General features: G+C 41.4%; 1 protein-coding gene across 1 annotated transcript in view; it reads right to left on the bottom strand.

The window, feature by feature from the left end:
* ADSS2 (adenylosuccinate synthase 2) overlaps positions 1–13048 on the bottom strand; it is a 36718-nt gene extending 23670 nt beyond the window's left edge. Inside the window, exon 1 of the mRNA XM_056486607.1 lies at positions 12784–13048. Coding sequence (XP_056342582.1) covers positions 12784–12945 — 162 coding nt within the window. The 5' untranslated portion in view covers positions 12946–13048. The remainder of the gene's footprint in view (positions 1–12783) is intronic.
* Between the last annotated feature and the right edge of the window lie 526 nt (positions 13049–13574).

Genomic DNA, 13574 nt, shown 5'->3' with positions numbered 1-13574 from the left:
CTTCACCCAAGAAGGGAAATGCCTGAGTTTAGTAAAAGTTTAAATTTTTTTAGTAACAAACTGCAGAATTTTTCCATGCAGTAAACAATATCTTGAAGTAGCTGTAAAGATCTTTGGATGCAGATTTTCACTGCAAGTGATCAGACTCAACCAGATCATGATAAATTTTCAATTCACAACAAATGAAACATATTGAACAAAGACATAAAGTGGACTTTTCTACTCTTTTAAGAAAGTAATAAAAGCTCAGGAATAAACTTCCTGTTCCTGTTTGCATTTTCTACCCAACAGCTTTAAGAAAGGTTATTTAGCAGTCCATCACTCCACAATTGTGTGTTATACACTAGCAGACAGATCATTTACAGTTATTTTTGAAATGCAATGCTGATACTCCTGAGCTACTGCAAGTTACTCCAAGAGTAATTTTAAGAACTACTAAGTTATATACTTATATAAAATGCACTATGTATTTTTAGTAATACAAGACATTAGTTTTCTATTCAATGTTTGAGAGGCTAAGCAAAACCTTGCTTGGCAAAGAAGAACAGTTATGCACTAAAGTATCATTTATAGTCGAGTATTTGTGCTGAAAGTGGTAGTTACCTTCTTCCACATCAGATTCCTTCAAATTACTCCTTTCTATTAGGTTCACTGCTAATATCAGTCCAGACAACTTTAAAATGAGCACTGAAGTGCTTTAAATGAAAATTCAATAGATAGGTCTAAGTACAACACTGAAGTACTGAGGTATTAGTAATTTACAAATGGGAAGACAAGTCCAAAGTCTTCCACGGCAGCATAAATAACCTGGACTAACCCATAAATAACACTAACATTAGTGAATCACTATTCATTTAAAATTCTCTACCAGATGGACAAGTTAATTTCATGTTTTGCTCCTCAATTTATTTTTTAAAAGAGAGAAAAAGGTTCTCTAGTGTCATGAATGTCAAAAAAAGAGACAACTGGCCACTCTAGAAATTAGATCATGTTCAACAATAAATTCTTAGTGTCCTAAAGTTTGCTAAGTTACTAGTGCCCTTCAGAAATGGCAACTTAAAGTTCAGCAGTCACATGTGCTTGAACAAGATGCTCAGCATGCAGCCTCTGACTCTGCTAGTCATGAGAGCAGAACTGCTGACTTCTGGCGGTGTCAAGATTTCATCTTCGCACTGCTGAGTGATGCCAAGGGTGTTGGTTCCATGCTCACTGAAAGATACCCCAGGGCTGACAGAATTTAAATGCCAATTTACCTTTCAAATCTTGAACTGTTCATGCAACAAAGCTCATGCTTCACCTAGAAGCAAACTAGTGGTATTTAATTCTGCACTTTTACTGTGAGCAGCTCTACTCTAAGGGATTTTGCTAGAGACTTAAGTAGAAAACATGTGATGAATCACCATCTTAAGCCATATGAATACCTCAAGCTTTCCAAAAGCATATTTTCAGATTAGATTTGAATCTGAATCTCAGAAATTATTGATTATAATATTATGATGCCTACAATATTAAAAGATTCAATCCCAAAAGTGCTCTTGATGGAAGCTGTCTGATAGAGTATTAAGTCAGTCCCCACACTGCTCTTGATGTCACTCTGTCAAAATGAGTCATTTTGAAAAGTATTTTTAATATCAAACCCTCTTTTAAGACAGCATAAAAGTAACAGCATGTCATGAACTCGATTTTCAAAATTCTTCTGCTGATTTACAGGTAAGCTCTACCCTAACTGTGGAAGAGCAAGCATGTGGTTACAGAGTAGGAGTTGTAATATATTAAAATAATGGTTTACACTGTACACTTTACAGTGAACTTGTAGTGAAGTGTACACATGTTGTGTGCTCAGACATTGCTCAACAACGGTTTGGTAAACAATTCTAATTACAGAAACCTGAACTCAGCGTTCTAGTGGTGATGGGATGAAGGGGAGGGTTGTTTTTATGTTACAGGGTTTGAATTTGTTTTGGGTGTTTTTTGTCTTCTCTAGATATTGATGTTAATGCAGGCAACTAAAGCATAACTTTAGCTTTAAACTGATGAAGTCACTCCTGGCTTCTGTGCTCTCCATCTGGATTTCTCACTCCTCCTTCCACCTCCAACTAAACCAAATGGGACCAACTAGGTCATTCAAACTAACACTCCTTTGATTCACATGTTTAAACATTACTAATGGAGAACTAACTGCAAAAATTATTTTCACTATTAGTTAGACAAAGTTCATGCTCAAATGATAAGAAGTACCTTACATAATGCTTTTGCCAGAGGGAAATTAAGATATAAAAGTAATTTCAGTCAAGATACACACTCATTGAGGCTGGCAATACTCCCTAGGCAACGAAATAAAAAAAAAAAAAAAAAAAGAAAAAAAATCAGTTTACCACACCTCATTCCAGGTACCCAAACAACAAGACTTCTCTTCCATATATGTGAAAACTGAAATACCTGTGTGCCAACACAGGCAGTGAACAAATGAGCAGCAAAACCAAAGGATGCTCCTGCTCAGTCTGGAATACACTACACATGTGTTGCAGTGGCTTCTTTTGCCTTTTTCCCTGCACAAGACTTCCTTTGGTTGAGCCAACAAGAGTGCCATGGCCAAGATACTCAGCCCTGAGGGCAAAGCAACTCTGGATTCAGCTACAAAAAAGACTGACTGCACAAAAGGACTGATGGGGGTGAAAGATGACTTCTTATACATGAGACATGTAAGACCCCAGCGGCACTCTGAACAAAGAACTTGTTCTCTGGGATGCTTTCTTCCCACTCTGCAGAACAGCAGCAGAGGAAGACTCTTTCATCACAGAAAAATGAGTATATAGGAATAGAACAAAAAACAAAACACGAAACCAATTCTCCACCTGGCAACCCAAAACAAAGAGCAGTAAGAACCAGCAACAACCAGTAACCCCATGTTCCTGTTAAGGGGCTAACTCAGGCACTACACCTGAAGTCCCAAGCATACTTCAATCAAATACAGTGCCATTTATTTGTACATCTCTACCAAGACATAGCATTGCAGTCTAAGCATATTTTAAGGTTTCCAAAATGGGATTTTCTGAAGTCAGCAACCCTCTTAGCACTAAAATAAGTTAAAAGCATTCGGTTTGTTTTCCTTCCTTCCATTATTTTTTCTCCTTGTATCTTTCAACACAGCACTTTGAACAGTTCTATCCCCGCTCCTGAAGGATTTTCAGTAACCAAAGAAAGAATCAGCACTTTCAGCAGCCCACGGCTTTATCAAATTACAATGTAAAATCCAGCTCAAAAGGGTGCCAGCTGGATTAGAATGAAAACATTTCCTTCCATTTATCAGGAGACACAGCATGCAAATCATCATGAATAACAAGCAGGAACCTTTGCTGTGTGTCCCAACATGACATGAGCTGCTGAAACAAGTCCAGGGGAGGGCCCCAAAGAAGATGAGGGCTGGAGCACCTCTTCTGTGAAAACAGGTTGAAAGAGTTGGAATTGTTCAGCCTGGAGAAGAGAACATTCTGGTGCGACCTTCAGTACCCAAGGGACCTACAAGAAACCTAGAGAGGGACTTTTTACAAGAGCTTGTAATGACAGGACAAGGGGGAAGTTTCCTTCAACTGAAAGAGGGTAGGATGCGATTAGATATTAGGAAGAAATTCTTTAATGTGAGGGTGATGAGACACTGCAACAGGATGTCCAGAGAAGTATCCTAGAAGTGTCTAAAGCCAGGCTCTGAGCAACTCGGTCTAGTGAAAGGTGTTCCCATCCATAGCAGAAGGGGGCTGGAACTAAATGATCTTCAAAATGCCTTCCAACTAAAACCATTCTACAATTCTGTGATTTCAGTACAAGGATTTAGTCTAAGGACTTAGTTTCATGCTCTGATGGAAGAAAAATTTAAAATCCTTGAGACAGTAGCTTTCTTTCTCCTTGCATAATCTTGACACTATCAAATTATAGTATTATTTTAAAGTATTTCAAGCGGAATAGGAAAAGTAACATCAGGTACATGATCACTACTTAATCTGTAATACTTAAACAAAATCTGTGTAGGATAACTGAACAAAGAAACTCTCCAAAGGCATTATTCCAGTTTTACTAGTGCAGTATGCTTAAATCACTTCATTAAAAAAGCATATGATCCCTGACCACTAGCTGGTAATCTTGAAATATCCAAGCTATTCAACGGCAGAAGAGCTAAATTTACGGGAAACAGAAATGTGGCCACTAATACACAAATTATCATACTACTACTGCTAAGATTGACAGCAATCCTTGTAACAAAACCTCATACCTACCTGCTTTCTATGAACACAATTTCATAAAACATTCCTTACAAAACACTATTTTCGAAATATTTTACACTGGGAAGCTGCTCAGAGATACTCTCTTAAACAAAAACACTGTTTGGTTTTTTTTCTTCAGTTTGTTAGAGATTAAGTAACCCAAAAATCCTTCTCATTGTAAGCACCACACCCAAGAATCTGCATATTCAATTCAGATAGGCTGGTCAGTACCACACACAAAACAAGATACCATTCTAAAACATACCTACCCTGGCAAATGTGAACAGAATCAGTGACATGCACACAGAGGGGTCCTAAGATAGCAAAGCCAGCTGCAAGCATTGCTCATCTGGGAGCTGTTTGATAAACATTCTTTGCAAACATGCTTTTTACAAGAGTATTGAGTGCCTGAAAATACTAATTTGAAAGGGGAAAAAGTCATTATCTGGTAGCTGACATTTTACTAGAAACAAGCTTGAAACATCAATAAATGAAACAAGTGACTCCTGCTATCCAAAAGCCACTATCAAAGCACTGGAAAGCAACACTTAACACAAACACTACATTTGTGCACCTGACACAAACACAACAGTGACACAACATTGTGCCTGTGTCCAGACAGCATCACTGGAAAAACCAATGAAGACTAATGAGCAGTATCAAAGAGGACGCATTTTAAACATACAGATTGAACAGTATTCTGTATTCTAATAGGACATCTATGGTAATATTAAGGTTAATCACTTCAGCACTTCCCCTAGCTATGCAAAATTACTTACTTTCTTTTGCTTTCTACAGCTTTTAAATACCATAACTGCCAGCATTTTGAGTAAAGAACAGAACAGAACTATCAACAATAGTTGATAGCACCTGACTGCAATTTTACAATTTTTTTCCTTACAGCTCTGAAGACTAAATATGTTTTTCTAAGTGTAAATATTACAGAGTCATACTTTGTACCCAGACTGGTAAACTCTTAAGGATGTATGAGCAACTTTCAGGTTAAGTCTTCTCACTTTGAAGTATCCCAAAGCTCTTTAGATTGCTACATTCTGTCCATGCACAATAGCTTTCTAATCACATATACAGCATGGAGAAGAAGCATTGATAATAATATTTAACAGCAATTTTTCTTCTGGAATTGCATTACTGCACTAGTGAAAAGCCCCCAAGGAACATTCATGTATTAAGCTGACTCACCGGACAAATAAGAACCAACCTTTCTATTGGAGTTATGTAAGAGTCTTGATAATTTAACAGTTAATTTGACAAAACAGTAATGATCTATGCTGGTCTTCAGAAAGTTGAACTGATGACTACTTAATCAACATTTTTGCAACATGACCTCAGCCCCCAGGATTAAAGAAAGATGCTCTTTTTAAACCAAAAGATTATTTTCTTATTGGATTAAAATAGTACAAGAAAGTTTATCAGCTAAGACATCAAGTTTACAGCATGTAACCAGCCATTACCAAAACTCAGCTAATAGAACTGGATGTTACAAGCTCTGGCATATTTTATATGGAATGCCTGTTAACTGAGGAGTTCATGAAGCTGAGTGAAGCCAACAACTCAGAAAACATGGAATATCACTTTCCAAAAAAAACTGAAAGTTATACAAAGTTCTACTCAAATGCTTACACAGACATCCTGAACCAGAACACTTTTCCTCTGGTGCATTTGATCAGAGAAATTCCTTGTTCTTCGGTTTGCAGCCAATCTCACTGGTTTGCCTGAAATGCATCCAAAGGACGTCACCACTTGTCTTTCCAGTTTAAGGGATAAGAATTTGCAGTTCTTCCATCTCCCTGGCACATGAGACTCTTTCAGGAAAACTATACACACTTAGTATATCCATCATTCACTGAAAGACAGTCCCTTTCAGTTTCAAATTTATCCTAGCTCAAAACTTTGGGGTTTCTCCTTCCTTTTTTTTTTTTTTTTTGTTTTGCAAAAATGTGCCAACAATCTAATGGGAAACTTGAATAGACCAGTCAAGTATTACATGAGCACATACAGAAATAGAAGATGCTAGTAAGAAATCATTGCAGGAACACAAACATAGTGAAACTAAGCCAGAGGAACGACAGCATATCTTTCTCCATTTTAGATCTACATACATTGAAAACAGGTATTTTATTTCCAGAGCACATCTTCATTAGCCAAGGGCAGACTAGATGTTAGCATAAACACCAGAACAGTTAAATCCCTTCTGAACACATCAAGACCAAGTCCAAACCCCTTTGCCTATAGCAGTCCTTCCATAGCTGCTAATACTGGTCTGCATTACTACAACTTTACTTAGCAGTGGAGGTGCTCAGGGAGGAAATGATCTGAGAAAATCAGATTGAAACTGCAATTAACAGCATATTGTGAAATGGCTCTCTAAACTGATACTAAATACAAGAGTATTCAGAGCAGCTTTGAAATACTGACATGTGCATTTATGAGAACCATCTAACCAAAAAGTCTATGATGACAATCACTGCCTTTTCTTATGACATGATCATGCCAAGTTGTCTATCTCAAAAATATGATGCCTCAGGGAAGAGCAAAGAAGTCTTTCAAGTTATTTCCTCTAGAATAAAAATTAGTTGTCTACTTTAAAGAGATGTTATCTCATGAAACGTTAAGGAAGAAGCCATATACTCCTTTCAACTCTCTCCATCAGATGTGTGTGTGCATAATTTTTTCTACAGTTTACTTTTATTGCTACCACATTCCAGCATTCATTTTTAGCTCAGGGCAACCACTGTTGTTTCTGAGCTAGCTATCCAAGTGACTGCCAAGTTGAGCAAGAAGCAAGTCGATGTTGCTTTGGCATCATATGGTTGTAAACATTTTCATTTAACTCTTAGATGAAAAGTCAAAAAAACACTAAGAAATACTACCATTATTTACAAGAAACATATGAAAGGCTGATTGTCGGAATGCTGAGCATACCTTTAAAAAGTTTATCAGTCTAGTGAGCAGACTTATCTGAACCCCATGATGTGTCCCAAGCAGACACAGCTTTGCAATTACTGTGCTACTCACTCTTCTTTTCAAGACATATTGTCAAAAATGTATTTTGAACTTAAGACTGCAAACCATCCTCCTTTAAAAATGTATAAGCAGTTCAAAAAACACAAGGTTTTGATATGAATTCATGTTCTCATACATTTGGTGATTAGTTTCTCTCTCTCTCTCCCCTCTCCATCCCCAGTGAATAAACAGATAACAAACCCTAATGTATAACCTGCTACTGAATTTAAGTATAAACAGCAGCCAGCAGCTAGCCATTTTCTTTGTTTACAAATCCATTCATATTTGCGAGATCTAAACCCAGTACAAGAAGCCATCATGTTACACGCTTTATATAAAGGTTTCTTAAACTTTGGCTAGACTTCAGAAACTTCTGAATGTGTAGTACAAGCGTTGCTGCATCAAGAATGTGGTTTGAGGCAGAATATAACAAAATAAGAACACTGTGTTTTACATCTTCACCTGTTTTCTCCTAACAAATAAAACATTAACTTTACTGAAGTCTATTAATCTTAAGAAACTCCATCCATATCTCTGTACTGATAGAATTAACTCTGAGAATTACTATTGAAATGAGTTACTCAGGGAGACTCTTTAGAGATGGTTCTGACTGCATTTTACCTGACTTGCAAAACTTGATTCTGCTGCAAGGCCTATATATGCTAGGTAGGAAAAACAAGTCACTATTCAATGTAAAGACCAATCTATCCTAAGAGATAAAAGAAATCAAGTGAGGCAGGCAGATAAGGAACAAGAAAAACATTCAAAGAACAGATATGTCCAGCACTGCATTGCTTCAATGCACAAAACCCCAACAATGTCTGCTGCAGTCACAAAATCATTCAAGAAAGGACATGAAAAACAAAAAGAGGCTTTGGGAACACTTACAGGAAACCCCTTCCAAATGCACGAAGTAGTACAGTAGAAATAAAAAATGCATTTGAAATCACAATGAACAGCTACAGAGTACTGCATCTCAGTCAACAAACACATACATTAAACTTCTGTAGTAAAAGGTAACAGTAAGAGCATTAAGAGACCAGTAGATCAAGGTATAATTTGCTCTTCAGTGCTTTTAAGGCCTTCTTTGTTAAGAATACAAACTTTATGAGCCGGAAAAATCACATTTAAACTGTTCTTCTGTTAAAAATAATGTAGACATTGTGTGATTGTTTACAGTAATAAAAGATCACCTGCCAGTGATGCTTTAAAGTAGGCCTGTAAGCATAAGACTCACAGACTGGGGTAGGCCAAAGACGTCATTTTAGTGACTTTCCTCACCAGAGCACTCCACTGGCATGCTGCCAACCACTACAAAATCCAGCAGTGCACCCAGCACTTAAAGAAACTCTAGCTAGGCATCACTTACTGAATGCCTGAGCAGCTGAAAAATAAGAACCAACAGCTATAGCTATTGATTCTGGTATTCCTAATTCTGCATGGCTTGCATAGGCTTTACACTAAAATATTTTTATTTAGAAAAACAGTGGGCTTGGCAAATGTAAGATTAAAAAAAAATCCAGTTTCTTTTTAAAGTAGCCATTTAAAGACTAGTGAAGGTATGGGGCAGCATTGTTGAGAGACCTGCAGTCAGAGGGTGATTGATGGTAATCATTATCAATCAATTATCAGCCAATTGATGGTAACTGCTTAACCCCGAGGATCTGCAAACTGAAAACCTCTCTAGATGTTGCACTACAGCTGCCACATTATCAAGTGATTAGCAGTGGCATTGCTGTACACATTTCTGTTGGGCAGAAGAGGAAAAGGGAGTATGAAGACTCCACACACTGCAATCCCTATGCATTAGCAGTTCAGAAGTAGAATCCCATAGCAGGCAGATCACACTGAAACCAGATGAGAAGATCTGGTAAGAAGCTGCAATTCTGCTTCGACATGGCAAAAATGTGTAGGACAGAACTAAATGAGCAGGAAAATGGGATTCTTTACCAAGGAGAATATGGCATTAAAAAATGTGAAAGCTTAGAAATCTTACTTAGAAATCTTACACTTCTGTGGATTATATTCTCTGAATAAATTCAACTACCTCCAATAGTAAGAAAGGGAAGTGACCAAAAACTTGGTGATGAAATGAATGAAAGAGAATCAGTGCAGACACACATTTTTTTTGCTGTATGGTAAACACTGGCAGATTTAGTGGAGGGGTGTTGTTAATGTAAGATACACAGCATCTTTTGATACTGTTTTGTTTTGAAAAAAACATTATCTAAAATAACTTGCTTGCATTAATTTGCCATTTCCATCATTCCTGCTAACAAATGAAACTCTGCACTCTGCAGTAGTAGGAAGTTCCTTTTTCAGAACAAGAAACATTTTCCTTTAACTCTCCATTAACTGTGGAATTTAAAAAAACACAATGCAACCTTAAAAATTGCCGGGTTTGCTGACATCAAGGCTAGCTGCTTATTAAAAGGAAATTATATCAATCAAATAATACAAAACCAAAGTTTTTCTGGTAATTATTCCTGAATCCCAAATTAGTTCTTGCTCTGGTTTACTGTCTGAACTATGATTTATGTGACAGCAGGTACACAGACTTCATTCTTTAATACACTGAAAATACAGATTTAAGTGCAGAAGTCTCACCAATGTATTTGTTTTATTAGTAGTATCATTCTACCAGAAACCTCCAAGAGTTAAATCAAGAGCAATTCAGATTTTACAGTGGAAGAACAACTACATACTTTACCTGTCATGTAGACACGTTTGCATTAATTGTATCTGAACCCTGTGCACTAGCAGTATCTTCACAAAACTATCATAACTGCCAGTGCAGTTGCACTAGCAACTACATACATGCATCCCCTGGACATATTTTAATTTTAGCTTAGCTTCTTCAAACAGTTGTTTTTGAAACCATGGTAAGTAACTCTGATAAATTCTGAAGCGGTCTGCTTTAAAGAAAGTACCATTCTCTTTCTCTGAGCACAAGACTGCTTTTCACAACCTTTAAGCGAAGATAAAATACTCTAGAGGGTGCTCTTTAGAAGTAGAGTCATAATGCAACTTACTTCCTGACACACTCGTTTAGCTAACTGCACCCCAGGTAAGCATCTGGTTCCAAGTGCCACAGCTGGTTGATCAAACTGGAGTCATCAGCACACATGCCTAGAAGCATGCAAGAAAGCATGGCCACAGATTTCAGAGTACACACAATGCCTCTACAGGCATCGTAAAACCAAGTGATAAGTCACCTCTCACTTCTGGGACAGGACCGTTTTCATGCTCTTGGTCTGCCCAGAACAAAGGATAGTGAGAAGAACCCTAGAGTGTTTCACTGCAAGTGCAACATAAGTTTCCAAGACATCTTAGACCTGCTACATCAACCTCCCCAGGCCTCCAACACTTGTACTAATAAATTTTCCACAAGAGCACACTGGAATTATTTGACGTCATCCGCAGGCATTCTAGCAACTCTGTGGCATGATGAACAGAAAGAACCATCCTGGAATAAGCAAGAGTATAACAGTGAAGTAAGAATCAGAAGCTCCAATTACAGAAAGCTGATATAAGCAAGTGCCAGAACAAGTGTGTGACTGTCTTTTCCTCCTGGACTTGTACCACTACAAAAAGCACAAGGCTCACACTGAATTACCCGCAGCAACTAAGAGTTCACAAACATGCGTGTATACATAGCAAGAGTATTCAATAATAAAAAATAATTTTATTTTATCAGTGCCACTGAAGGAGAATATCCCTATTTTCTCCCCTCTTTCTGAGAAATCATTCTTTGTGCTTACCCTGTCCTGGACCCCTCTTTTCACCAAGGTCCTCTGAACGAATAAAATCGGGTTTTATTTACTAGAACAGCAGAAAGTAAATCCAAGAGTCAATAATTTCCTAGCACTCTGATGAGTCAAATCAACTTACAGAAGTGTTTAAGTGCCAGACCTTGTGCATGGGTGGAGACTCAGAGTGCACAGCCATCAACAGGAAAGGGAAGAAAGGAGGAAGAAAAACTCCTTCCTTCATCAGAAGCAACAAACTGTTAGAAATGGCAGAAGTTCATGGCTTGGGAAATGGCCATGAAATTCAAGCTTGAGATAACATCAGAATTTTTCCCTTTTCTTCATCCTTTACCCAGCTGATTCAAGACAAGTAACAAGCACATTAAGACACGTGCACACAGAAATTCACTATTTGCCTCTCTTGTCTCTCCTCCAAAACTTAGTATTAAACATACACATTCACCTAGATGCCCTTCAAGTTTCAAGAACAAAGTCGTAAAACACGAACTGAGTCACTCTGTTCTCTGACCCACAAAGCCAGGCAGTCGTACCACAGCACCACATCAGATTTTATTATTAAAAAAAACAAAACAATAAAACAAAACCAAACCCAAAAACAGACAAACGGATAAAAACAATTTGTGAAAACAGCTCTCTAAGAATATATTTGTTTACTTCAAAATTTAATTCTCTGAAGTTCAAGGTATTGATTTGTCAGCTTTGCAACTGACTTGTTTTCAAAAACAGCAGTTTATGTGCAGTTCTCATTGGATAATAACCATTCAGCGTTTACACTCTTTGGGGAATGGTACACACTTCCAAAATATGTTTATTTAAGAGCAAATTAAATTCGAGCATTCAACAAAAGCACACAGATAACAACACTTACGTGAAACATGGCATACTACAGGCATTTTATGCTGCTGTATCTCTCAACTTTAAGAAAAAACTGCATAGCTTCAGGTCACTGTGTTGTGCTCTACAGAATTACTATACTAGAGATGCTAGGAAAAACATCTCCTCGGATCTGTGTTGTTTTAACAGCAGTACTTTGCTTGCAGGCTAGATTAGTTTTTTTGTTTTTTGGCTGGAATAAGGCCTCCACAGAGAGGGAAAAAATTATAAATACATAAACAGGTAAATGTGGGATCCCATTGATACAACAAGGATCTTGGAGCAGGGGAAGGCGAGCCATTTGCCAGCGAGTTTTAGCTGAAGACGAGCGAGTTGTGGCGGACTACACGAATCCCCCACGTGCATCCTACAACTGGCGGGCGCTTTCGCGCCGCCGCCGGCGCCGCGGCCCGGGAGGGCTCCGGGAGGGCTCCGGGAGGGCTCCGGGAGGGCTCCGGGAGGGTCCCGGCCCCGCGGCGGTGCTGCCCGAGCCGCCGAGCGCGGCCCCTTCCCGGCGCCCCCCGGACACAAAGAGAGGGAGGCCTGAGGGGGAGGGAGGACGCGACCCCAGGCGCATTCCTCCTGCCGGGAGCCAGCTCTGGGCGGCGAGGAGGGCGCCTTCCTCCTCCTCCTCTTCCCCCGGCGCCGGGACAAAGAAGGCGCGGGAGGGCTGCGGAGCCCGGCACGGTGCTCTGGCCAGGCAAGGCTCCGCTGCCCCGCCGCCCCCGGCCCTGCGCCTCCCCGGGCGCTCGGGGTAGAACCGGGGCGGCCACAAGCGCCCGGCGGGGCCGCCCGCCTCAAGGTGACACTCGCGGCCTCCCCCGCGCCCCGGCCGCCTCCCTCCTCCTCCTCCTCACCTGGCACCTGCAGACGATGTCGGCGTCCTGCGCCAGCAGATCCACTACCTTGCCCTTTCCCTCGTCGCCCCACTGGGCGCCCAGCACCACGGTGACCCTGTTGCCGGGGCGGCGGGCGGCGCACTCGCCGTTGGGGATGCCGGGGCCGCCGTGCTCCGCCATGGCTCGCGCTGCCCGCTCCGACGCCGCTCCAGACACATGCGGCAGCGCGCGGCGGCCGCTCCGCTCCCCCCGCCTCCGCCTCCTCCTTCCCCTCCCCGCCAGGCGGGCGGGCGGTGCCGCCGCTCTCGCGTCCAGGTGCCGCCGCCTATCGGCCTGACCCGCCCCGCCGCTCCCCGCCAGCCCGACCCCTGCCCTCAGCCGGAGCTGGCCGCTCCTTTGCGTGGAAAACCGGAGCGGCCACCGCCGCTCCCGGCAGCTCTTTTCCCTGCCGCTCCCCCACTACGCCTCCCAACCCCGACTACGTTACCCAGCGCGCCGCGCGGCCTTCCCCACGCGGGGCGCCGCGGGGAGCCGGGCGCGGAGCACGCTGGGGCGCGTAGTCCCTGCGGCCGCACCTGCAGGACGCGCCTTGGCGGTTGCCCCGGGCGGCCCCGCGGCGGCGAGAGGCCGAGGGGCAGGGCGGGCGCGGCCATGGCGGCCGGGCCGGGATGGCGGGGGCAGCGTGGGGCCTGTACCTGGCCGCTGTGGCGAGAGGGCGCCGGGTCGCTGATGCCGTGCCCGTCGCGCAAAACTGGCTCCGGCTCCCGTTAGCCCGGGGTTCCGGCTGCCGCGGTACCTGCGGCTCCTGC

The sequence above is a fragment of the Oenanthe melanoleuca genome, chromosome 3, assembly GCF_029582105.1.
Source record: "Oenanthe melanoleuca isolate GR-GAL-2019-014 chromosome 3, OMel1.0, whole genome shotgun sequence".
Classification (NCBI taxonomy): domain Eukaryota; kingdom Metazoa; phylum Chordata; class Aves; order Passeriformes; family Muscicapidae; genus Oenanthe; species Oenanthe melanoleuca.
The sequence above is the reverse complement of the archived record's forward strand: the minus strand, read 5'-3'. Positions and strand labels throughout refer to the sequence as shown.